General features: G+C 25.2%; 4 protein-coding genes across 5 annotated transcripts; 1 reads left to right on the top strand and 3 right to left on the bottom strand.

The window, feature by feature from the left end:
• Positions 1–7,508: 7,508 nt before the first annotated feature.
• On the bottom strand, positions 7,509–10,972 carry LOC122509018 (26S proteasome non-ATPase regulatory subunit 6). Its single transcript, XM_043622752.1, has 5 exons — positions 10,745–10,972; positions 10,120–10,471; positions 9,715–10,043; positions 9,460–9,628; positions 7,509–7,849 (listed from the first exon to the last, which is right to left on the bottom strand). The coding sequence occupies exons 1-5, from the start codon at positions 10,887–10,889 to the stop codon at positions 7,675–7,677; spliced, it is 1,170 nt and encodes a 389-aa protein (XP_043478687.1). The 5' UTR covers positions 10,890–10,972; the 3' UTR covers positions 7,509–7,674.
• On the top strand, positions 10,963–13,924 carry LOC122509019 (PRA1 family protein 3). Its single transcript, XM_043622753.1, has 5 exons — positions 10,963–11,097; positions 11,213–11,518; positions 12,224–12,441; positions 12,632–12,745; positions 13,825–13,924. Exons 2-5 carry the CDS (start codon positions 11,316–11,318, stop codon positions 13,887–13,889), a joined length of 600 nt encoding a protein of 199 aa, XP_043478688.1. The 5' UTR covers positions 10,963–11,097; positions 11,213–11,315; the 3' UTR covers positions 13,890–13,924.
• Positions 13,925–14,192: 268 nt separating this feature from the next.
• Positions 14,193–17,443, bottom strand: LOC122509017 (UBX domain-containing protein 7). Of its 2 annotated transcripts, none has more exons than XM_043622751.1 (9): positions 17,259–17,443; positions 16,834–17,076; positions 16,440–16,714; positions 16,064–16,336; positions 15,929–15,980; positions 15,706–15,845; positions 15,448–15,496; positions 15,264–15,352; positions 14,193–15,041 (listed from the first exon to the last, which is right to left on the bottom strand). In XM_043622751.1, the coding sequence occupies exons 1-9, from the start codon at positions 17,296–17,298 to the stop codon at positions 14,883–14,885; spliced, it is 1,320 nt and encodes a 439-aa protein (XP_043478686.1). In that variant the 5' UTR covers positions 17,299–17,443; the 3' UTR covers positions 14,193–14,882. The 2 variants fall into 2 exon arrangements, with proteins under 2 accessions (XP_043478686.1, XP_043478685.1); XM_043622750.1 differs by having other exon boundaries at positions 15,264–15,358.
• Positions 17,444–17,633: 190 nt separating this feature from the next.
• On the bottom strand, positions 17,634–18,781 carry LOC122508950 (ATP synthase subunit d, mitochondrial-like). Its single transcript, XM_043622638.1, has 3 exons — positions 18,565–18,781; positions 18,143–18,311; positions 17,634–18,055 (listed from the first exon to the last, which is right to left on the bottom strand). Exons 1-3 carry the CDS (start codon positions 18,678–18,680, stop codon positions 17,822–17,824), a joined length of 519 nt encoding a protein of 172 aa, XP_043478573.1. The 5' UTR covers positions 18,681–18,781; the 3' UTR covers positions 17,634–17,821.
• Between the last annotated feature and the right edge of the window lie 8,143 nt (positions 18,782–26,924).

The raw sequence follows: 26,924 nt of genomic DNA on the forward strand, positions 1-26,924 counted from the left end.
TGAGGAAAAGAAAAGAAAAACACTTGAGCTAGAAAAACGCCGCTGAAGTACATTTTTTTGTGTCTCATTTACAATATAAGTGTGTAATATTATGCATATATTTATGCAAATATATATTTCGAATTTTCAGTAGTTTCGAAAGTTGCAATATATTCGATCAAATTCGAAGAAAATAAACAGTTTATCTGTATTTCGTTGAATAGAAATCTATTTCAAATTTATAGATAGGTCGTCAGGTCTAAGGCTTCGTTCTCAGATTTCAAGTCTCTTCAAATCATTTGCTTTGGGGAAATTATTAACTTTCTTTTTTGTGTTATGATTTTTCTTTCTGATTCGCTTATTTCGTATTTTCTTTATTTAATTGATGTTAATTCATTCGACATGGATTATTCTATGGCATTCTTTTAAAAGGAATATTTTCATGCAATTTATAGAATCTTTTGAGTAATATTTTTTTTTAATCTTTCAGGAATTTGTAATTATATTTTTTGAGTACAAGTTTCAATAGTCAAGGAATTAAAAAACTAAAAATGCTTTTTCACCGAGAAGGGAAAAAATGTTGAAAAACTAAATATTTTACAAAGGTTTAAATTAGAAATTTTTTATGCAAAATTTTTATTCTGTGTAAAATATTTTATTTGAAGAAATATGTTTACAAAAATTCAAAATGCTTTTTTGCTTAGAGGGGAAAAAATTGTGAAGAACAAAAATATTTTAAAAAGGTTCGAAATTGAATTTTTTGCCAAATTTTTATTTTGCTTGAAATTTTCTTGTTTGAAGAAACATGTTTATAAAATTTTAGTTATGAACAGTTAAGTTTTTTAAACATAATTTGCATAAAAGAATTTTTTTTTTAATTTTGAGTTGAAGGAAAATTGTAATTAAAAAGAAAGAAGAATAAGATTAAATTTAATTCCATTTTCTCATTAAATTAAATTAGATTTAATTTAATTTCGAATCTGTGCAATTTAGTTTCAATTTTGTTTAATTTCATTTGATTTCAAATAATTAAAAAAATAATTTTAAGAAAAATTTCAAATAAATACTAGAAATTTTGCTTGAAATTTTTCGTTTGAAGAAAAATGTTCATAAAATAGTGACGAACAGTTAAATTTTTCAAAAATAATTGCCATCAATGCAATTTTTTTAAATTTTGATTTGAAGGAAAATTGTAATTGAACATGAAGAATTGGATTAAATTTAATTCAATTATCTTCTAATTAAGTTAAATTAAATTTCATTTAATTTCAAATCTGTATAATTTAATTTCAATTCTGTGAAATTTCATTCAATTTCCTTCGACTTCATCTAATTAAAAAAAGAATTTAAAGAAAATTTCAACAAAAAAATACCAGAAAACTGAAATATCCCTTGAAGTAAACGAAATGTTCCTTAAAAATCTTTATAACGAAAATAATTTGTAACTAGTAAGTAAACAAATAAAACAAAATCGAAATATTTCTGAGACTTGAAATGTGAAGAATTTTAATTTTAAATTAATGCCGCCTTCGGTTTAAGAGTTTCTTCCAATTGAATCATTTTTTTTATTATAATTTTTTTTTAGTGTAAAAAATCGAAAATGTGGAAAACAATTTTTGATTACTTGAAAAAAATAGGCAACGAAATATCATTTATTTCATCGCTAGTAAAATTTAAACCAATAAAGACATAAAATTCAATATCCAAGGCAGTAATAAGAACGTATGGGCTGTTATTAATCGGCATATTCATATTTGTGTTTCGTAATTTTTTTTTCTGTTTGGGAGAAAAAAAGAAATGGACGCAAATTAATTTCACTTATTAACAATTTTATTTTGTTGAAAGAAACCGTGATATTAATTTTATATTAAAAATCCACTGCGATATTTAAAAGAAAATTTTAATCTATGTTTTTAATAGTTTATGAAAGATTATAATTATTATAATAATTATTATTATTATTATTATTAACAATTGTTTTGTCTTTATAAATTGATTTATTTGGTTACTAATGGAAGCTTAATTTTTTGCTAATTAGTTATCGTAAGAATTGTTTGTAACTAAAATTTTACAATTTGAAGAAAAAATATAGTAATTTTGTGCTCGAAAATTTTGTGAAACGTGCCACAAGATGCTGCTTGTTCTATTGTTATTATTAAATTTTTTATTAATGTAGTTATAATTATATGAACTTGGTAAAATATAACAAATTATTATGCAAAAAAAAAAAAAGTAAATCAATATTTTGTTAAAATTATGATTATATTGTACTAGATATATATATGTTTCGACAGTTAATCTTATTATTTGGAGTTATCTTGCGCTAAAAATAAAATTTTAATTGAAATAAAAAAAGATTGCGTCTTCCCGGAAACTCCACTGCCAAAATCAACCCATGCGTTCACAAATCGAGGTCTAATTGGTCTTTAATCGCATTGAATTTGCGACTTCGTTCAATAGAATACAGAAAAAAAGGGGAAAAAATTGTTTTTTTTCAAATTCAGCTAAACATTTTCTGCAAAAAATTTTTTCTTTATTTTTGTTAATTCTGAAGTTGTAACTTCAATTTTTATTAATGACTGATATTGTGATTGAATCATCTGATTAATGATTTTTGGTACACATGTTAGATATGTCAAATTCAGGTGGTTTGCGTAAATTGTAAATTACAATGGAATAATCATTGTACCCTGTCATGTGCAACTTTAGAGAAATCTTGTCGCTTTTAACAAATTGTCATTTTATTTTTGTTTATTTCTCCCGAGAATGAAGAAAATTCTTTCAGAGAGTCTTTTCTTGAAAAAAGGGAAAGTGAATTCAATTTTAATAAAATAAAAATTCTTTGCGGAAAATGCTTAGCTTTTATCGTAATTTATAGATTAAAAGAAAAAAAAATTTTATTTTGACTTTCTGTAATTTTCTTTTTTCGTTTTTCAATGCGGCGTTTAGGCGGCAATACAACCTCGCGATGTAATTTAAGTCTGTTGATATATTAAATTTACCTAAACGTAATTGTTTTTTCTAACTAGTCGACAAACTGTAAATAATGCAGTTTCGAACTTACGGTGCTCTTTAAAGCGCGATGTATCACGCTGTGAATGTTACAATGCATGATAAAAAAAACGATCGGTTTTGAACTCTATATAAAAAATGAGAACTGAAAAAATCAGACTTTCATTGATACTTGTATATCTCAAAACAGAAAATCTGTTTAAAAGAGAAAAAAAATCGTAAAGTTATCCAAGATATTTAAAAATAGAAAAAATATCTTAATTTAGAATTAAGAAAGCGGACTCTAAAAACACCGTTCAACGAAAATACGTGTTGCAAAATGTTATTAGGAAAAAAAAGAACTGTGAAAAAAATCCAGTGTACATTAATAGACAATTTTTGCGTGCTAACAATTCAATTTTTCTTATAGTTAATGTTATCATTAATTTTACGAGAATTAATAATTTCGTTCAAACTAAGGGCAATTACATAATAATTAAAATACCAGTAAAAAAGAAAATATATGATAGTAACAACGTTGTACATTTTTCAACAATAATTTCAATATTGTGTGAAAATTGTCAAAATAGATAAAAAAAAATAATTTATCATGTTTTTTCTTCAGTACAATATTAAGTATTAAAAACAGAAAAATTCTATAATAATGTTACCGACAGATTCCGAGTGCCATCATTTTAAAAAAGTGGCCGTAAATTAAACTGGGATTTGTAAAACAATTGTTTTTATTAAATCTTGCACATATGTTTTTAAAAGAATCATTCATTATTCACAATCATGTACTTAGCTGATATTTATAAGTTACCTTTCGTTTTTAGTAATATATTGACATTTTCATAGAAAAAAAATATTGTAACGAGCAGCATCAAAAAAAAAAAAAAAAATATTCAATACTCACTTGCATTTTGAATTTTTTTTATTATTAACTCGTAGACCAGTATTATATTGACCAATTGGAATCAAAAAATTAATAAAAAAACTGGTGAAAAAGTAGAGTCCGCAAAAAATTCGCAAGAGTCCAATAAAATTGAAGAAAAAAATTTGAAAATTTGAATATCTAACCGATCGAAAAAAATAACGTGGCGTGTACTGAACGCTCCACTCACCAATTACACGTGCAATAACGTCTCGAGTTAGATAAAAGAAAATAAAAATTTAATGTAATTAATAAATTTAGAAAAACTTAGGCGCAAATGCCTATGTCCGAATGTTGAAGGAGTATGTGAGTGTTTTTTTTCCATTGAATGTGAAATTTGAGTGATAATTTTCAGCAAAAGAAAAATGTAAAATAAGCCATAAAAAAAATTTATTCACGCGTAGCAGTTTTTGTAATTATACATATATAGGTAAATGAAAAAACACGTTATATTGTTGTCACTCTCATTGTCATCATATATCACAAATTGTTACGGATAAAAATCATTATCGTCATCGCTTTTTATCCTCATCGTTACCGTCCTCGGACAATGGTCGTTATTATTATTTATCGTTATTATACGGTTAGTTAAAAAGAAATGAAAAAAAGTGGAAAGAAAGAAAGAAAGAAAGAAAGAAAACTGCTTAAGTAAACTTTTATAGTTAATATTCTATTAAGTTTTACATTTTAAATGTCGCTATACTCGATGATTAATGCATGGCATGATCAAACAACTCCTTCTTCGCGAAAATATTAACGCTGTAATACGATTGCAAACAGCATTATACATAAAAAAATATAAATACATATAAATATAAATATATATAGATATTATATATATAATATATATATATTAAAAAAAAAGTATAAATATTAAGGAATAAGAAGATATTATACACGAGTAATATTAAAATTGAAATAATAATTATAAGATTGTGTCGAAATATTAAGAAGTTGCACAGGGTATAGATGAAGTCGTTGATATAAAATAGTAACTGATGTCTATAATAAAATATACATAGATGTTTCTTTCGTTCTATCGGCCTCGAGAAGTGAACTAATAAAATTGATAACTCCTAGATGTTTTTCAAACTCCATTCCGACACCACAAAAAAAAAATAATAAAAATCATAAGAATAAAAATAAAGAAAATATAAATGTCATCAATGTTGAGTATTCATCGATGTAGCTTTTAATGAATTGGTGATGATGACCTTCCACGTCTCTAATATTCCAAAATATATTGCTCGATTGTTTTACTAATTAACAATCTAAATTTAATCAACTAAATGTGGAATCTAGATTTACGAGAATTTATCGTTAATTACGAAAAAATAGATAAATATAATAGAGTTTTGAAACATTTTTCTTTAATTGCAAAATATTTTCTTTTCGTTGTTATTTTTTTTTCACATCGATTTGTGTCTACAAAAAAATATTTTGAAAAAATCGATTGAACATTTTTTTGATAATACTGTAAAGTAGCGAGAGAAGGAGAAATCTTTTCTTCTTTTTTTTCGAGAAAAAATCGCTAACAAAATGGTTTGACAAAAACTTGATAAAAATTAAAAATGGACGGGACCAGTGAAACGTAAATTTTTTTTAATCTCGAACGATTTTTTCAAAATGTTACCAAAAAAAAAACGGATTACTTTGAACGAACGTGAAATTCGAAATTTTGTTCTGAAAATGTTTTCCACAACTATGCGGGATAAGTGTTTAATTAGACATTCTGAAGTAATCAATAATTGTGGGACATTCTAATTGGAAATTAGATAATTTTAATTTAATCCGGAATATTCGAAAAGAAATTTTAGAATACTTAAATTTGTCTGAATAATAAAAAAACTCGTTTCAATATTTTACAAACTTTCACGTAATATTGGAATTCCTCTTTAAAATTTAAAACATTCGAAGGATTAAAATCTGATCATTTTACATAATCGAGTTCATTTTCACTGGAGTATTTCTATTATCTAATTTTTTCAGAAAAAAAAATTCTCTCTTTAAAAAAAAATCAGGTGGGACCAACTTGGAACAATCTTGGGATCAATGGTCTCCAAATAATGACTCTTATTCTCGATTATAATTTCAAATCATTTAGAAAACATATTTTTTAGCTTCTATTCAATATTAAATTATTATTTTGTTTTTTATTATTATTATTAATATTAGAAATTAATTGAAACGGAATTTTACTAGAAAGTCACTTGAACCAGCTTGGCCCCAACTTGTTAGTTGCTAAACAAAAATTATTCCTACAAAAAAATAAAATATTGATTATCGCGAATTCGTTTAAACAATTTCTTAAATTATAATTTCCACAATCTGCTGTTTTGTGATAATTACTATGTTATATAATATAAATGTGATTGAACTCGTAAACTTCAAATACATAAGATTGATGATAGTCAAAGAGGTAAGAATTAACTAAAAACTAAAAAGAAAACAGAGCTTAAAATATTTTTCACACTCCGAAACAAAATTTTCGCAAACCTTAACTACAGTTTTTCTTGGACGATGAAACATTTTTTCTGAAGAGTACTATATAAAAAAAATTATTGAGCAAACTATTGCCCATTTAGTAAATAAGGAAATCTTTTCTTAGAGAAAATTAAAAATCGTCTACAAAGCAAGAATTGATAAAAAGTTTCTTCCTACTTGAAAATTTACTAGATAATAAAGAAATAAAATATTATTTAAAATTTATATTCAAAGTATAATTTTAAAGTCAACTTTTAATTTACAGTATTCTTGCATTGTAAACGTAAATTTGCAATGTTTAAAAAAGATTAAAAACTAGAAAAATTGTATTATCCTTTTTTTAAAGAAATGCTAACGCATAAAATGTAAGTAGTTTAATTGTAGTATATTGTGAAATACGGAGAGTCATAAATCTCATTTTATATATTCATTTAAATTCATTATCAATTTTTGATGAAAATTTTTATATGTCCAGCTTTAAAAACTATATTGCTAATTCTTATCATTAATAATGCTATATTATAAATGCCTGAGAATTTATTTTACTATTTTAAAAAAAACAACTGATGGTCCTTACCCCAAAAATTAGAAATTTAATTAGACTTTCATCTTCTATAAATATTTGAGCGTTAAAAGAAAATCACTTTTGCGCCCCTCACACACACCCCTTATAAGAAAATATCTAGCGTGTATTAAGTAGAAATTAATTTTTATGCTGTACGAATAATGTGTATGTATATTTTTAAAACTGTATAAAGATAATCGACTGGTTTGCTCATGAATGTCACTTAAAGAAAAAAAAAAGTAAATTGTTTGTACGTGAATAAAAAAAATACGCGAATAGTCCCAAAAATCATCTTGGACTTAATTATATTAAGATGAAAAAAAGTCCATGTAACCCAACCCCCTAAACAAACGTGTGAATCATTTTAACGATAACAATCTCTTAAACATCCATGCAGTGATGAAACTGTTCAACATTATGTTAATAAAGGTTTATCATCGATAAAATAATTTTCCTGGAATACGTATTTTCAAACCTCTCTCTTTTTTCTCTCTCTCATTTTTTTGTTTTCTAAAAAGAAATTTGATGGCAAAAAAAATTATCTGGAAGAAAAAATATTATTACAATTAATATATTTCGTTTTCATTAAAAATTCTATTAATATTACATTATACATTATTCTAGACACATGTAAAAAGAAGAAGAAGAAGAAAAAAATGGAGGCTACATGTGTTAGTCTTGATATTAATTATAATTTAAAGTTACAAACTTTTTTCAACACTCAAATATTGATGACGCGAGATAATTTTTGAACTCTGTTAAGTAACAAATCGCCCTGCTTCACCATTGCCTGGTACTGCCAATTTTTACTGTCAGGTCTGTTCGTTTCCACAATTCCACCGACGCGATCGACCTTACAATGCAGCCGGCCCGCTGCAATAAAACGTGAAAGTTCCCTGGAAAAAAAATTTCAGTTTTAATATTTTTCGATAGTAATTATTAAAATACAGGGTTGCCACGCTTTTGCTCTTTTCAAATTCCCTGACTTTTCCAGGTTTTCCAGATTTTTAAAACGACAATTATAACATCAATAACTTCATTTTTAAATAAATATTCAATCATTATTCTTTTTATAGAAATTAAGATAATCAAAAATTTGAAATTCAATAACATAAAAATATTATTATAAAACATGAAGATATCGCTTTTTTCATATTTTATAATAATTAAAATTTGCTACTTTGTTACTGTAACTTCTTCAAAAATTATTTTCATCATTACGATTATTCATTTCTAGAATTTCCAACTAAAATTCTTCAATTTTTTTTTTTAATAATTTTTGAAAAAGTTCTTTGTGAATTTTCAAATTCTTTTGTTTACAATTAAATTTTACGCAATTTCGATTATTCTGGCATTATTCAATAAAATATATTAGAAATTAAAAACGTCAAATAATTAAAAAAAATTCCATTAAACTTATTGAGAAAAATTATTTCTATAGAATTCTTAATTAAAAGTATGAAAAGTTCAAATTTTCAAAGATTTTAATTTGAAAGTCTTTTTTAAATCAATAATTTATTAGAAAATTCTACGAGAATTCAATTATTTGACTATAAAAATAAATATTTTATTAAACAATTAAATGTTTCTTAAAAATGAATTTTCATAAAGAATTTTACCAACAAAATTTTAAATAATTTTAATTCTCTTGACAAATTTTAATACAATTTTTAAGAATAATTGCATTTTTTGACAAATTTGATGAAAATTGTATCAAAAATAATTGAAATTCTGCCAAGAATTTGTAATTTATCCAAAATTAAATTTTTTTTATTTCAATTATTCGGGAAATATTTATATTTAATATTTATATTTACAAAATAAAAACTTGAAATAATTTCATAAAAAAATTTAATTAAACTTTTTGAAAAAAATTAATTCCACAGAATTTTTAGTTAAAAATAAAAAAAAATTAGATTTACAAAGATTTTAATTTAAAATTCTTTTTTAAATCAATATTTATTAGAAAATTCTACGAGAATTCAATTATTTGACTATAAAAATAAATATTTTATTAAACAATTAAATGTTTCTTAAAATTGAATTTTCATAAAGAATTTTACCAACAAAATTTTAAATAATTTTAAGTCTCTTGACAAATTTTAATACAAATTTTAAGAATAATTTCATTTTTCGAGAAATTTAATTAACATTGTATTCAAGATAATTGAAATTCTGCAAAAAATTTCATTCCGAGTTTTGTAAATAATTGAATTCCTGTGAAATTTTTATTATCTATGAAAATAATGAAATGTTTGCATAGAATTTTATTAAATTTTTTTTTAACTAATTGAATTCTTTTAGAAATTTTTATAAAAGTATTAGTAGATATTAAAAATCATTGAATTGAGAAAAGTTTTTGAAAATTATTTAAATTTTGCCAAGAATTTTATTAATATTTTTGAAAATAATTCATTTTTTGAGAAGAATTTTACTACTTTTGAAAATCATTTATAATTGCTTTAAAATTCAATTTGTTTTCGTGTAACAGAACTATTTTACTTACTGATCAACGTATTCGATCTTAACACCAAAAGCGTCAGACATGTATTGCAGAGTCAATGATCTGTACGATTCCAAAAGTTGCGTGTAGGCAAGAATTCGCATTTCCCTGACATAATAGCGATAATGTGGGAATACTAAATAATCTCTTCGTAATAAACTTTCCACGTGAGCTGTTGAGAGTAAATTTTCTAAATTAGTCCAACAAATTATTTAATTTAGTTCAGTTATAAAATTTATATTTTTCGATAAAACTTACCGAGATTTTTGAAGAAATCGGCATAATGACAATTGTAGAGCGAGAAAAGATATTCTTTAACGTCGGGATTACTGTGAAGGACCTCGAGAATTTCAGAGCCCTTGATAATTTTGTCTCGCAATTCGTTACGCGGTAAACTTATCATACTCATGTAAACGGTGTATCTTACGAAAGTGTTATAATCCATGAGTTCGTAACTGGTGAAAGTGCTAATTGTATCCAGGAAGAAATTCGCCGCTTGTTTAAAATCCCGAACAGCAATGCAATAAGTTCCTTGATATACTTTTAGTCTATTTCTTCTGTCCCAATCGCCGCCTTCTTCGATCAAACTGAAATTACCGAAAATTCAACATTATACCTCTGGAAATAGAATGAATTAATTAATTGAAATAGAATTGAGATTACCTCTCGGCCTTTTCGATATTCCTTGTAATGTGATCATGGTCCAGATAAAAAAGTCCAATTCTTATGTTATGGAAAACAATGTCCAATCTATGACCTAAAGAAACAGTTTTGTCGTAGGTTTTTCTAAAGGCAGATATTGCACCGTCCTTGTCGCCGATTCGACACAAATGCTCCGATTTCTTTAGATTCGCCTCGCGAACTTCCATTTCACCTAAATTCTTTTCCGCATCATCAATCACACCGTCGAGCTCTTTTAATTGCTCCTCATTCCGAGTTTTCATTTTCGTTAATAAAACCTCATCGACAGGCCAATTTAAATCCCTACATACGTCTTCGTAAAAGGGAGCCATATCTGCAATAAAAAATAGATTGTCAAAAGAAAAGTCAAATAAATAGACACTTTTATACACTTTTCCCATTTTTCGAACCTTCAGAGTATAATCAAATAATTAACCTAACCTCAAAATTCACCACTGTCATAACCTCTGTACATTTATCAATTTCTCCCTTTTATGAAAAAATTTAACAAAATAGATTCAAATAAAATTCTCCCCAACTATAATTCAAGGAAAATAGATCGAAAAACCAAATATTATAAACTATTAGAGAAAAAATGCAATCTCACTGTCGGCTTTGATGGCATCGAGGAGTTTAGTTTTCAAAGTTGTGTCATTCTTATGTTCCGGTAAACTTAACAAAAATTTAATTTGCGCTAATTCCAAATTTGGATTCTTCTCCAAACCCTCCTCTTCAAGATTTTCCAACGGCATTTTTAAAAGGAAAAAAATTTAATACACTGTTAAATTACTAAACAATAACGTGAACGTCACTTTCGTAACTTTCTTAATTTCCCTCAAGGAGCGCTGTCTAAGCTCAATCCGCATGCGCATTAAATGTCAAATGCTAAAAAAAACTTGCGGCTTGCGGTAAAAATATTTTGTTAAAAAAGAAAAGAACAAAGGAGCTATTGACAATTCTGTGAGTATTATTTGCTGAGTATGATTTCTAAAAAGGGAATAATCTATATTGTAGAAAATAACTAAAATGTAGTAGTTAAATATTTTGGAAGAATTAAATGATTAAAATATTACAGGCAGCTGATTACAACATTGCGTGTCATAGTCCAAAAATAACGATTGTAAAAAGAAGAGTGCGTTTCTTTTTTTGTTGACAGTGTATGAATTTAAATTACGAATATGGATAAACTAAAGGATAGCTCGAATGGTGAATTAAAATTACCACCACTTCGTAGTTTGGATGAATTTATTTTAGAAGCTGCACGTTTTCAAATTCCAAACATTAAAGACCTTGACAAATGGGGCAATCGAGTTGTTAATAATCTTCTTTATTATCAAACCAATTACTTCTTTCTATCGATCATCATTTTTCTCATTGTTGGGTAAGTGTTTCGTCAACAATCAACGCTTTCTGCTGAACATTGTTTCTTTTACAATTTTGTCGCAGCTATTTTATAACTTTTCATATTACAATTATTTTATAATTCAATTTACGATTCTTTTGTAACTTTTAAATTATTTTATAATTCATAATATGAATTAATTAATATGAATTTGCAAGAGCTTAATGAAATATTGCAAATATGCTTTTATTTTTATGCAATATACAAATAAATTCAGAGTAGTGTTGGTATTTTCTTTGGTAAATTAAATAATTAATTTTCAAAACAGTTTTAGATAATTTATGTAAATATTAGTCATGCTATTGTTTTTGACGTAATGTCAACAAATATTTATTCTTGTATAAAAAATAGTAAAAAAAAATATATTTCAAATATTTAAAAAAATTTCAATGGTTTTTTTAGTTACTTGAGAACTGTTGACATTCAAGTTTAATTAACTGTATTATCATTAAAAGGATTAAAAGTAAATGACTATTTGGTAAATTGGCAATTACTATCAATGATGATTCATTTTCGCACCTACATTTTGTATTCGAAAAATACTTTTAAATTAAACTAAAGTCTTTTTTAATGTAGGTTTTAGAGAAAAAATATGTAAACAATTTTTGTAAAGTAATTTTTTAATTTTTATATTCGCCTAGAATTTTTTGGAAGAAAATATTAATAACTTTTTTTCACGTATAGATTAATTCATCCTGCGAGAATGTTGGTTGGTATGTTAGCAATGACAGTGATGGTTTCCATTTTTATATACACTTCAGTAGAAGGGAGAGCTATTCATAACTTTAAAAAACAATATCCAGTGGTTGGAATCGCTGTAATTCTCTTAGGGGGATGTTTTGTTACTTATACCTTAGGTTCTCTGCTTGTCTTCCTAACTGGTATTTTGATGCCTTTCTGCGGTAAGAATCACTTATTATTATTAGAAAAGTAATAATTATTAAAAATTATTATAATTGCGTATCTATTTAATGTTAATTATTTATTATTATTATTGTTATTTATTTATTATTTAATGTTAATTGATAGAAATATAATCTAACAGATTGTTGACAAATATCGCGAATAATCATAAAAAAATATTCCTTTTAGTGATCTTCATTCATGCATCCATGAGGTTACGAAACATTAAAAACAAAGTCGTCAACAAATTAGAGAGCATCGGTTTAAAACGAACCCCAATGGGACTCTTTTTGGAACAGCTTGGTATGGAACCAGAATTATTTGATTAAATTTACATAAAATAATTGAAAACATGATTTAATCATGAAGAAGAGAATTAAAAAAGAATAGTTTTCGTTTTTTAAACTAACTATTTCTCGTTTGCTATATAGAGAAGAAAATATCTCGCTTTTGCTTGTTTATGTGATAAAGAAATGTCTTGTCCCACTAGTCTTTAATTACATATTTAATTGACTCGTTAATTTACAAAAAACACAATTTAAAACTTTTTGCAAAAAAACATAGTATAGAATATTCTTCGTTAGAGTTAATAGACTTCATTGATTCATAGAAATTATAATTAAAAAAATATATATGTATTTATATAAAAAAGAGTCAATATAGATTTATCTATTTAAAATACTCAGTAAAAGGAGAAATTTTTCGATTTTGAATTTAATTATCGTTTTTTTTTTAATAATTTGTCAGTGTAACTTAATCAGTATTTATGTTATGAATATTGCAATTGCAACATAAGACTTTATGTAAATGAATCTTTTTTTATACGTGTATTCGTTTTGTTGTATAACTATTTTTTTATAATCGAATCATAAATATAATAAATAGATCTGACGATGTTATAAGAAATACTATGAAATAAATTAATTAACATTTAATAAGAAATAAAAATACAAAGATATTTAGAGAACTTGATAGAAATTTACTTAAAAGATTTACTAATATTATAGAAATATTTTGAAAAAAAGAATATTATCGTTTGTAAATATAATTATGTTACACAGAATACAATACATTTGTTTGATAATAATGTACGATTATTTAAAATTGCCATATGGAATAATTAATAAATTAACATATTAAAGAATTATTAGATTTTTTTTATTAAATGAGTTTTGCATTTTCCCACTTAATTATTATTGAATTAAAAAAATAAACATTTTAGATTCTCATTGCTTTTTTACCTGTGCGCATATATTTCGAATTTTTTCAGTACATTTTAAAAAAATTAGGTTTATTTAGAATTTTTTATTTTTGAAATAATTTTAAATTCTTTGCTTTTATAAAAACAATTTTTTTTAATTTCCTTTTGGTTCAAATTGTAGAGGATATCACTGGTATGGCCCTTCGTGCACAAACATCTATCATGCAAAGTGCACCAAACAACTAACACACGCTTGATGCAACATCATTTTTTATAAAAATGATAATAAGGAATGTTTCCTATTTTAATGCTGACGAATAATTTGCCACGCATATTGAGCATATTTTGAGAAGATTTAACGAAAGTTAAATACTTTATTATCTAGTTTTTAAAAAGAGTACTTTACAAGTTTTATATGTGAAAATTTATTTTTATTCCTATCGTTCATTGAAATTGACTTAAAAAAATGTATTTTTTGTAAATAATTTCTAAAGAGACACCAAAAAAATGAACTTAACGATTTGTCAAGAGTTTAGAGAATACAAAGAATTTTAAATTATATATTTTATAATATTTATTAACATAAAATTACAATTACAATATCTGAGTACATTTTCAGGTGAAATAAATCCTTCTATAAATTTTATTAAACCTATTTTATTACTTTCCTATTACTAATTTAAATTTTCATTCAATCGTTGTTTCTTGTTACTTGACATTTTTTTTTTTTACATAAGACGAAGTAAATTTTACCTTAAATGTTAAAATTATATAATGATAATAATTATGCAATAAAGAGAATTTGACATTCATAAGCAGAGAGTCAAACATAAATTACTGTAATTATAGTAGATTAAATATTAAAATATATAATTATGCCTTAAATTTTATTCAAATATAAATTAAATTCATACGTTTTTTATTATCACTATGTGAAAAAAGAATTTGTTTACAAACTAAAAAATATCAGCGTTTCTATAATTGAAATTAATTAATTAATTTATTTTGATTCTGAAATTCATTTTTGAACTATAAAGTATAAAGTTAGAAATTAATAGTTTAGTTATTATTTAGAAACGAGAAAATTAAACCTAATGTTTCGGCAAATTATAATAATTACAGAATGTACAATTTTATTAATTTAAAGTACAAAAAACGAGAGTAAAGAAATTTCAATTCTAAAAATTACAAAATAAACTTATCTAAAAGATATTAATTTTTCTGCCTTTAAAAATCTCACTATATTTTACTTATGAATACTGTGTTTGAAGGAAATAAAATAGAATCCGCGAGACGTAAATCAAGAGACAGGTCTTCAATTACAGTCCTTGGGAATGGTATTAAAAATGTATATTCCACCATTGTGTAACCCATGTCCTGCATTTTTTTCAAAAAATCCTGCGCAATATGAGAAAGACATTATTATCATTAATTTATATAATTAGCTTATAAATAATCTGAAATATTTTTTATAATTTATTTGATGTTTGCAACTTTTTATTTTCTAAAACAAAATTCTTATTCTTATTTTTAACAGAATATTTCCAATTCATTAAAATTTGCTTTTAGATTTTAATTAGGTAAATTTTTATTAAAACAATAAATTAATTGTTGACTTACCTCGATTCTTTCACTGGAATTCATTGAAATTGTCTCTTTGGAACCATTTGGAAGCCGTAAACAAAGTCTCAAAGAAGGTGCATCTTTATCTATAACTAACAAAATTAATATTACTTTAGAAAAATTACCATCGTCAAAAGTAATAAAAAAAATTACTCTTTTTTTAATAAACGAATTTGTTTACCTGATTCAGATTTACATGAAACGTCCTGTTCCTTACTGGATGTTTCGTCCTAATTTAAAAAAATATTGATTATAAATATTTCCTTTTTGTTAAAAATATTATATTACTCTAGTAAATAAATATTAATAATTAACAATTAATAAATAATAAATCAGTGTTCAGTCATAATCACTGGCAAAGACGTTCGATGTGAATTGTCACTTTTATCAAATAAATAATCTTATTGCAAAATAATAAAAAAGTATTTAAGATTGAAACCTTTTTCTGTGCTCCAAGACAACTTGATTTGCTTTTAGCATCCAGTTCGTCTATCCGTGATCGTTTGCTTAAAATAGTAGGACTGTGATTCGAGACACTCGTACTACTAACACCGACAGTAGCTTCACCATCAATAATACCTGAAATTCCACATTTATATTTAAATAAATTTTTTAATAAAAATTTGTATTTCAATTTTTCATATTAAAAGTTTGTGACTGACCTAAACTTCTTCCTTCTAGTTTTCTGAGCTTCTTCACACCAGACGAATTACTCTACAATAAAAATAGGAATAATCGATTAAGCTTCCATTAAATTATTATTCTATTAAATATATTTTCAATTTATTACTACTCACACTGACTGATGAATCAGACACCAAATTTCGCTTCATTGACGAATCTGAAGAATTTTTCCACTCATCAGAAACTGATGGCTCTTGAGGTGCACACTCAGGTGAAGCATGAGTACTTAACATATCATTTAATCCAGATGTCAAACTATCTACAGTAACTTGATTATATATTCTCATACATTCCCCAGTTCTTGGATCAATCACTCCTAAATATGGATAGCTCATGACGTTATAAAAATCATTGTAACGCTTTCCTTCGGACGTATTCGATAGTACCTAATTCAACAAATTTTTTCAGATTAATTTTATTCTTCCTATTCTATGAATTGAATTATTCTGTGAATATTTTACCAACAAAATTAAAAAATCATATTCCCACCTGCCAGAGGACAAAATGATCTTTGATCATTTCTCGAATTTGCGCGTTAGGCCAAACATCGCGATTTAATATTTGACATGCGAATTCTTGTGGATTTTGTACATTAACAAGTAACCAGCGATTCATCGATTTTGCATATTCTCTAGCCTCCAAGAAAGTGCCGAGAAATAATATTTCACAAGGAGGTCGAAATAAATCCTCTAAACGTCTTGTTTTACGTTGCATATTTTTTCTCGTTCCACTCGCTTTACGTGTCATTTCCTCTTCTTGTCTTTCTACAAAACAAAATTTATAAATTTAAAATAACAATTTCTCCCAACTAAAAAGTTGTTATTATATTTATTTGCATAAATATAAAGTCGAACGTCTTTTTTAGATTTCTATAAAAACTTACGTGTTTCTACATTAAAATCGCGGAATCTGTCAAAAACGCTATTTGACGTTCTTGGAAAAGAACAACCAATTTCAGGTGGAACGAGAACTTCTTGTGTTGGTAATATTGGTGGACGTACAGCAGGTTCAGGATCTGGTGGAGGAGCGGCTGCTGGACCACCACCCTCAAATAATAATGTTATTGCAGTATCAACATTCCCCTCTGCCAATGCCAAGTATTGCGTTGCAATTGCTTCACTTTCACCTAAAATTATTTATTTAAACTTTAATAAAACAAAATATTAGCTGAAAAAACAAAAACATTTCTATCCCAGCCAAAGAAATAAGATATTTATTTGTTTCTTTTTATTGACAAGTCCAGAGAAAAATATAACCTCAAAAATTTTTTTTCCCCTGTCAATTATAACACAAGAATTTCAATTATACCTGTAACTTCTATAAATTTTTCCACTAAACTCCGATCCATTATTGTTTCAATTCTTAATTTCAAACAATTTTTTTGAAATTAAGGAAGACACTCATTAAAAGCAGAAACAAATATAGCAAAACTACTTGTCAGAATTTAACGAACGCAACGCCATATTTCTGTCAAACTAAAAAATTGAAGGAGCACTGCGAAAATTGTTATAGGTATGTTGGTAAAAGTTTTTTACAGCGCTGCCAAAATAATAAACATTTCAATTTTTGGTTTGGAAAATAATAACAATAAAAAATGTAGAAAAACAATTATTGAATATTTAAATGAAATTAAGAAAAAATGAAATATTTTGAAAAGTTTGGGTAATTAAGAACTAGAGAATGTAAACAATAATCATATATTTATTCAAACAGTACATAGACAGCGGTAGATCTATTTTTTTTGTTTTGTTCATTGAATAAACTAAATTGTAATGGAAATAATTTTGATTAAATATTTATTTACTCTGAAAGAGATGAATTTTAAGATTTTGTATAATTCTGACTACACTGCTCTCTTGATGAAAAAATATCTAATGTGCTGATTCAACTTTTTCTTTTGCAATATTTTCAGGTTGGAATTCAGGAGAATGGGGCCAAATTGATGGTTTCTCAACAGTATTTGGTTTAAAATCAGGATAAGCTTCCACTAATTCTTCCATATTCATTTCTTCGACCGGTAATGTATTATTGATTCTTTCTATTTCTGCCTTGAAATTTGCTATGGACTGATCACACTGTCTTTTAAAATCTTCGATTCTACCAGTCTGCAAACAAATGATTTTATTAACATAATGATGCAGATAAACTTTACAATTTTTTTTTATAAAACTACGAGAATAATAAATAATTACTATATCTTTTTCCTCGGCTTCTATAAGATTAGTATAGTTGTCAGCGGGGAAAGGTACTTGCATCGATTCATAATGCTTTTGAAACGTATCAACCATACCAGGAACAGAAATTACTTTCTTATATTGTGGCCAATCAATTTTTGGAGCTGATTCGGGAAATTCGTTCACCCTGTCAATAAACAAAAAATTAGTCTTTTTTTAAACGAATTCGTTTTTTAAAATTATAGTGTTACAATAAGTATTATTTGAATATTTGTCAGAGGAACAAATTTTGTATAAAATTGAATTATTTTCGAGCTGGAGACAGAAAGTTGGCAATTTTTTCAAGAACTAAATGGAATTATTACTTTTATTAAAGATATTGAAAATTTATAAAATGATTAATATCCATTATGTAACTGTGTGAAAATAAGCATACATACTTTCGTAAATACTGATCCGTCTTGGATTTCAAGGTGGCTAACATATTTTTTTCACTTTCTGGAATCAACTCTGCCATTCCAGCCCAATTAATTGCTTTTAAAGCTCGTCGAGCCATTTTGATTCAAGTTAAATAAATTAAAAGAGAAAAATTTGAGAGACAAGTTGAGGTTATATATCTACGAACAGGAGGAGGAAACTCTCCATTCAGTGTTACCAAAATAAAAAATGTCATGTCGTATGTATTACGCAAATTGATTTGTCTATTTGTTTTGTTTAAAGTTACAAAATTTGTAAAACTATATTAAATAGGTAATTTTTGTTAAAAATGCCCTATATAGATATATTGTAAATAAAAGAAATTTTTTTTAGAAAATTATTCGGTCGTATGAAATCTCCCAAAAATCAAATCGATCGAATATCCATTACATCGAATTTCAAAACATCGAATGCTCAATACATCGAATTTTCAAAACATCGAATGCTCAATATATCGAATTTTCAAAACGTCGATTGCTCAACACATCGAATTTTCAAAACTTCGAATGTTCATTAGATCGAATTTTTAAAACATCGAATGTTAAATTGATCGAATTTTTAAAACATCGAATGTTAAATTGATCGAATTTTCAAAACTTCGAATGCACATTACATCGAATTTTTAAAACGTCGAATGCTCATTTCATCGAATTTTCAAATCTTCGAATGTTCATTTGATCGAATTTTCAAATCTTCGAATGTTCATTTGATCGAATTTTCAAAACGTCGAATGCTCATTTCATCGAATTTTCAAAACTTCGAATGTTCATTAGATCGAATTTTTAAAACTTCGAATGTTAAATTGATCGAATTTTCAAAACTTCGAATGCTTATTTCATCGAATTTTCAAAACGTCGAATGCTCATTTCATCGAATTTTTAAATCATCGATTGTTAATTTGATCGAATTTTTAAAACGTCGAATGTTAATTTTATCGAATTTTCAAAACTTCGAATGCTCATTTCATCGAATTTTCAAAACTTCGAATGCTCATTACATCGAATTTTTAAATCATCGAATGTTAATTTGATCGAATTTTCAAAACGTCGAATGCTCAGTTCATCGAATTTTTAAAACATCGAATGCTCATTTCATCGAATTTTCAAAACTTCGAATGTTGATTTGATCGAATTTTCAAAACTTCGAATGCTTATTACATCGAATTTTCAAAACTCCGAATGCTTATTACATCGAATTTTCAAAACGTCGAATGCTCATTAGATCGAATTTTCAAAACTTCGAATGCTTATTTCATCGAATTTTCAAAACGTCGAATGCTCATTTCATCGAATTTTTAAATCATCGATTGTTAATTTGATCGAATTTTTAAAACGTCGAATGTTAATTTGATCGAATTTTCAAAACGTCGAATGCTCAGTTCATCGAATTTTTAAAACATCGAATGCTCATTAGATCGAATTTTCAAAACTTCGAATGCTTATTTTATCGAATTTTCAAAACGTCGAATGCTCATTTCGTCGAATATCCAAAACTTCGAATGCTCATTTCATCGAATTTCCAAAACTTCGAATGCTCATTTCATCGAATTTTTAAAACATCGAATGCTTATTACATCGAATTTTAAAAACTTCGAATGCTCAATACATCGAATTTTTAAAACATCGAATGATAATTTGATCGAAATTTCAAAACGTCGAATGCTCATTACATCGAATTTTCAAAACATCGAATGCTCATTTCATCGAATTTTCAAAACGTCGAATGCTCATTAGATCGAATTTTCAAAACTTTGAATGTTCATTTGATCGAATTTTCAAATCTTCGAATGTTCATTTGATCGAATTTTCAAAACGTCGAATGCTCATTTCATCGAATTTTCAAAACTTCGAATGTTCATTAGATCGAATTTTTAAAACTTCGAATGTTAAATTGATCGAATTTTCAAAACTTCGAATGCTTATTTCATCGAATTTTCAAAACGTCGAATGCTCATTTCATCGAATTTCCAGAACTTCGAATGCTCATTTCATCGAATTTCCAAAACTTCGAATGCTTATTTCATCGAATTTTTAAAACATCGAATGTTAATTAGATCGAATTTTTAAAAAGTCGAATGTTCATGTCATCGAATTTTCAAAACTTCGAATGCTCATTTCATCGAATTTCCAAAACTTCGAATGCTCATTACATCGAATTTTCAAAACTTCGAATTCTCATTAGATCGAATTTTCAAAACTTCGAATGCTCATTAGATCGAATTTTCAAATCTTCGAATGTTCATTTGATCGAATTTTTAAAACGTCGAATGCTCATTAGATCGAATTTTCAAAACTTCGAATGCTCATTTCATCGAATTTTCAAATCTTCGAATGTTCAATTGTTCGAATTTTCAAAACTTCGAATGCTCATTACATCGAATTTTCAAAACTTCGAATGTTAATTTGATAGAATTTTTAAAACTCCGAATGTTAATTTGATCGAATTTTTAAAACTTCGAATGTTCATTTTATCGAAGAGAATTTAACATCTGAGTTTACTATCTATGTAATATGTTCTTCCTAGGGAATTTTGAAAGTGCGCGAGATTTGAAATCGTTTTGGTAAGTGACAATTTTTTTTATTGAGTAAAATTTTTTTGTTTGTTTACTAATTACTTGTCAGTAAATGTTTATTTTTTTGTTATATAAGTATCACTATTATTATGATTATTTTAATTTATATTATAGTTTTTATTATAAGGTAATTAAATTAAATTGTGATTATCTATTACAATCATAGATGGCTCTAGTAATATGAATATGTGTTTTACAAATTTTTATAAATATTAATCTGTTTATAGTATAATTATTAATATTGTTATTCTTATTATTGTGTAATTGTGAATTTATTATGTATATTTAATGTAATATTGATTTATTTAGAAGTCAGTAAGATGATCGTTAAAAAAAAGTAGTGAATATTTCTTATTTGTCTAAATATTTCGCTTCTAAATGAAGAGTTCAAGTTTCTTTTATCTATTTATAATGAATGATTGAATGAATGAATGAATTAATTAATTAATTAATTAATTAATTAATGTGCATAAATTAAAATTATTTTCAAATTAAATAAAATATTGTGTATTGTTATTATTTTGTTATTTCTTTATATAGTGAATATTAAATTGCATTACTCTCTACTTTAAATAAGAAATAGATTCTATATGTAAGTAATACTTAAATTTTTATTGTAAATAAATAACAAGATTCCTACAGAAATCCGAAATTAAAATTCCATACCTTTTCCATGATTTATAGGTCAAACTTTTACGACATTCCAGTGCAATTTTAAATATAATTTCATTACTTTTGGGCTCTTCGAAAATAGTTTACTTATTGAATAGCCTCGACTCTTTGATAAAAAATTTAAAATTATCTAATATTATCAAAAATTCAAATATCCGAATTGCTTAAAATGCAACATTTTTTCCTCTTTTTTTATGGGATTTAGCTTCATTATTTTTGGGCTCTTCGAAAACAGTTTACTTATTAAATAGTCTTGACTTATTATTATTATTATTATTATTATTATTATTATTATTATTATTATTATTATTGTTATTGTTATTATAAATTCGAAATAAAATCACATTTTATATTAAACAAAATTATATTTTTATTTATAATTGTAGAACTACATACATTTTATTTTATAATCGTGAATAAATCTTTGAAACATTAAAAGTTGTTATACTTTTTTTATAAAATTTACATTACTATAAAAGTTTAGTGCGAGTGACTGAAGAAAACGGTGATTTTTAGGAATTTTTTTCAGGGAAATTATTGCATCTAATTTTTTATACAGTTTTGTACATGTATACATATTTGTATAAATAGTCAACATTTTGTAATTTTTTCAAAGAAAAATATTCTTTTTTAATTAAGAGTTATTCGCTATATAAAAAAAATCCAGTTTTCCCACTGCGCTGCAGTGATTGCGGCCTTCTGAGGGACTGAAATAAAAAAAACAAAAAGTTTATTTAAGTCGAAGATATTTGCCGTACAATGACTCTCGGATGTCAAAAAATGGGACGCATGAATATTCCCCACATTGAACTTGCAACAATTTTTGTGGTATCGAAATAAAATACTTAAAATATCTACTTATTAGAACTGCAATAATTCGAGTTTTCTTTTAAACAAATTTTTATCACAAGAAATTAGTATTTGAAAAAATATTTATTAACTACTTTTTTCATTTGACTGTATATTAATTTATAAAAATATCCATGTAGGGAAATATGAAAGAATAGAACATTTAGTTGTTCAGCGTTTTTTTTTAGTATGTATTTTAAAAAATAAAAATTTTGCTTAAATGAAATTTTAAGTGCATAAAAGTTTATTTAAAAGGATTATAACCTAAAAAATTTGTCAATTATCAGAATTTTCATTTCGTAGTATTTCTATATTATCGAATTTTTATGTAACGTAAAATATATGTAATTGAGCTATAATCTCACAGAATTTATATTTAACATAATTTTGATGTACAACTATTTATATTTAGTTGAAATTATATTTAAAATAATTTTTATTTAATCAAATTTTTATTTAACCATATCTGTAGTTAACCGAATTTTCGTATGAGTGAATTTCCAAAGTACCAAATTTATAAAACATAGAATTTTCAAAACGTCGAATTTCTAAAGGTGCTTCTATACCTCCGGTGGATTGGTCAAGCAATCGGCTCGATGAATTTTCACGGTCGGAAAATGTACTTTCATGGCGGGTATTTTTGAATAAGTAAATGTTGAAAAGGTTTTTACTTGAAAATTTATTTAAAAAAATGATTTTATCATAGAAATTCTTTTGAAATTTATGTTAAAAAACATGTTTTATTTCAAAAGTTATCAAATTTTAATTCAAAATGTTTTAATTTTCCAAAGAAGAGTAAAAAGCCTAATGTTTTTGAAATGCTAGTACAGACGGTACAGACTGTTTGTTATGAATGTACATAACCTAGCGTTGTGTTGTCGTGCTTGTGATATTATATTCTAAATTTAATGATTTTATTATTATTATATTAAATAATAATGAACAGACAACACAACGCTAGGTTATGTACATTCATAACAAACAGTCTGTACCGTCTGTACTAGCATTTCAAAAACATTAGGCTTTTTACACTTCTTTGGAAAATTAAAACATTTTGAATTAAAATTTGATAACTTTTAAAATAAAACATGTTTTTTAACATAAATTTTAAAAGAATTTCTATGATAAAATCATTTTTTTAAATAAATTTTCAAGTAAAAACCTTTTCAACATTTACTTATTCAAAAATACCCGCCATGAAAGTACATTTTCCGACCGTGAAAATTCATCGAGCCGATTGCTTGACCAATCCACCGGAGGTATAGAAGCACCTTTAAGCATTAAACTTTTAGAATGTCGAATTTTCATTTGTCCTAACTTTTTTTGCCACAAGAGTTTCCTCTCTGTAATTCTTATTGATATGGTTGATTTAAATTGTGCGGGAAATTTGAAATCATATGTTAAATCAAATTTCGCGCGCAATTTTAATCTACCTTACCGACTAACAACATAGATAGTAAACTCTATAGTGTCAAAAAGTTAGGACAGATGAAAATTCGACATTCTAAAAGTTTAATGCTTTAGAAATTCGACGTTTTGAAAATTCTATGTTTTATAAATTTGGTACTTTGGAAATTCACTCATACGAAAATTCGGTTAACTACAGATATGGTTAAATAAAAATTTGATTAAATAAAAATTATTTTAAATATAATTTCAACTAAATATAAATAGTTGTACATCAAAATTATGTTAAATATAAATTCTGTGAGATTATAGCTCAATTACATATATTTTACGTTACATAAAAATTCGATAATATAGAAATACTACGAAATGAAAATTCTGATAATTGACAAATTTTTTAGGTTATAATCCTTTTAAATAAACTTTTATGCACTTAAAATTTCATTTAAGCAAAATTTTTATTTTTTAAAATACATACTAAAAAAAAACGCTGAACAACTAAATGTTCTATTCTTTCATATTTCCCTACATGGATATTTTTATAAATTAATATACAGTCAAATGAAAAAAGTAGTTAATAAATATTTTTTCAAATACTAATTTCTTGTGATAAAAATTTGTTTAAAAGAAAACTCGAATTATTGCAGTTCTAATAAGTAGATATTTTAAGTATTTTATTTCGATACCACAAAAATTGTTGCAAGTTCAATGTGGGGAATATTCATGCGTCCCATTTTTTGACATCCGAGAGTCATTGTACGGCAAATATCTTCGACTTAAATAAACTTTTTGTTTTTTTTATTTCAGTCCCTCAGAAGGCCGCAATCACTGCAGCGCAGTGGGAAAACTGGATTTTTTTTATATAGCGAATAACTCTTAATTAAAAAAGAATATTTTTCTTTGAAAAAATTACAAAATGTTGACTATTTATACAAATATGTATACATGTACAAAACTGTATAAAAAATTAGATGCAATAATTTCCCTGAAAAAAATTCCTAAAAATCACCGTTTTCTTCAGTCACTCGCACTAAACTTTTATAGTAATGTAAATTTTATAAAAAAAGTATAACAACTTTTAATGTTTCAAAGATTTATTCACGATTATAAAATAAAATGTATGTAGTTCTACAATTATAAATAAAAATATAATTTTGTTTAATATAAAATGTGATTTTATTTCGAATTTATAATAACAATAACAATAATAATAATAATAATAATAATAATAATAATAATAATAATAATAATAATAATAAGTCAAGACTATTTAATAAGTAAACTGTTTTCGAAGAGCCCAAAAATAATGAAGCTAAATCCCATAAAAAAAGAGGAAAAAATGTTGCATTTTAAGCAATTCGGATATTTGAATTTTTGATAATATTAGATAATTTTAAATTTTTTATCAAAGAGTCGAGGCTATTCAATAAGTAAACTATTTTCGAAGAGCCCAAAAGTAATGAAATTATATTTAAAATTGCACTGGAATGTCGTAAAAGTTTGACCTATAAATCATGGAAAAGGTATGGAATTTTAATTTCGGATTTCTGTAGGAATCTTGTTATTTATTTACAATAAAAATTTAAGTATTACTTACATATAGAATCTATTTCTTATTTAAAGTAGAGAGTAATGCAATTTAATATTCACTATATAAAGAAATAACAAAATAATAACAATACACAATATTTTATTTAATTTGAAAATAATTTTAATTTATGCACATTAATTAATTAATTAATTAATTAATTAATTCATTCATTCATTCAATCATTCATTATAAATAGATAAAAGAAACTTGAACTCTTCATTTAGAAGCGAAATATTTAGACAAATAAGAAATATTCACTACTTTTTTTTAACGATCATCTTACTGACTTCTAAATAAATCAATATTACATTAAATATACATAATAAATTCACAATTACACAATAATAAGAATAACAATATTAATAATTATACTATAAACAGATTAATATTTATAAAAATTTGTAAAACACATATTCATATTACTAGAGCCATCTATGATTGTAATAGATAATCACAATTTAATTTAATTACCTTATAATAAAAACTATAATATAAATTAAAATAATCATAATAATAGTGATACTTATATAACAAAAAAATAAACATTTACTGACAAGTAATTAGTAAACAAACAAAAAAATTTTACTCAATAAAAAAAATTGTCACTTACCAAAACGATTTCAAATCTCGCGCACTTTCAAAATTCCCTAGGAAGAACATATTACATAGATAGTAAACTCAGATGTTAAATTCTCTTCGATAAAATGAACATTCGAAGTTTTAAAAATTCGATCAAATTAACATTCGGAGTTTTAAAAATTCTATCAAATTAACATTCGAAGTTTTGAAAATTCGATGTAATGAGCATTCGAAGTTTTGAAAATTCGAACAATTGAACATTCGAAGATTTGAAAATTCGATGAAATGAGCATTCGAAGTTTTGAAAATTCGATCTAATGAGCATTCGACGTTTTAAAAATTCGATCAAATGAACATTCGAAGATTTGAAAATTCGATCTAATGAGCATTCGAAGTTTTGAAAATTCGATCTAATGAGAATTCGAAGTTTTGAAAATTCGATGTAATGAGCATTCGAAGTTTTGGAAATTCGATGAAATGAGCATTCGAAGTTTTGAAAATTCGATGACATGAACATTCGACTTTTTAAAAATTCGATCTAATTAACATTCGATGTTTTAAAAATTCGATGAAATAAGCATTCGAAGTTTTGGAAATTCGATGAAATGAGCATTCGAAGTTCTGGAAATTCGATGAAATGAGCATTCGACGTT

The sequence above is a fragment of the Leptopilina heterotoma genome, unplaced genomic scaffold (genome assembly GCF_015476425.1).
Source record: "Leptopilina heterotoma isolate Lh14 unplaced genomic scaffold, ASM1547642v1 Lhet_59, whole genome shotgun sequence".
Taxonomy (NCBI): Eukaryota; Metazoa; Arthropoda; class Insecta; order Hymenoptera; family Figitidae; genus Leptopilina; species Leptopilina heterotoma.

Excerpts from the sequence above, each read along its gene's own strand:
- LOC122509018 (XM_043622752.1), bottom strand. The coding sequence starts at position 10,889 with ATGCCGTTGGAAAATCTTGAAGAGGAGGGTTTGGAGAAGAATCCAAAT. Across the intron at positions 10,044-10,119 it reads AATATCGAAAAGGCCGAGAG|TTTGATCGAAGAAGGCGGCG; the intron begins GTAATCTCAATT and ends CGGTAATTTCAG. Across the intron at positions 9,629-9,714 it reads CGATTTCTTCAAAAATCTCG|CTCACGTGGAAAGTTTATTA; the intron begins GTAAGTTTTATC and ends TACTCTCAACAG.
- LOC122509019 (XM_043622753.1), top strand. The coding sequence starts at position 11,316 with ATGGATAAACTAAAGGATAGCTCGAATGGTGAATTAAAATTACCACCA. Across the intron at positions 11,519-12,223 it reads ATCATTTTTCTCATTGTTGG|ATTAATTCATCCTGCGAGAA; the intron begins GTAAGTGTTTCG and ends TTTCACGTATAG. Across the intron at positions 12,442-12,631 it reads TATTTTGATGCCTTTCTGCG|TGATCTTCATTCATGCATCC; the intron begins GTAAGAATCACT and ends TATTCCTTTTAG.
- LOC122509017 (XM_043622750.1), bottom strand. The coding sequence starts at position 17,298 with ATGGATCGGAGTTTAGTGGAAAAATTTATAGAAGTTACAG. Across the intron at positions 16,337-16,439 it reads ATCATTTTGTCCTCTGGCAG|GTACTATCGAATACGTCCGA; the intron begins GTGGGAATATGA and ends TTGTTGAATTAG. Across the intron at positions 15,359-15,447 it reads TTCATGTAAATCTGAATCAG|TTATAGATAAAGATGCACCT; the intron begins GTAAACAAATTC and ends TAATTTTGTTAG.
- LOC122508950 (XM_043622638.1), bottom strand. The coding sequence starts at position 18,680 with ATGGCTCGACGAGCTTTAAAAGCAATTAATTGGGCTGGAATGGCAGAG. Across the intron at positions 18,312-18,564 it reads ACGGATCAGTATTTACGAAA|GGTGAACGAATTTCCCGAAT; the intron begins GTATGTATGCTT and ends GTTTATTGACAG. Across the intron at positions 18,056-18,142 it reads AAGCCGAGGAAAAAGATATA|ACTGGTAGAATCGAAGATTT; the intron begins GTAATTATTTAT and ends ATTTGTTTGCAG.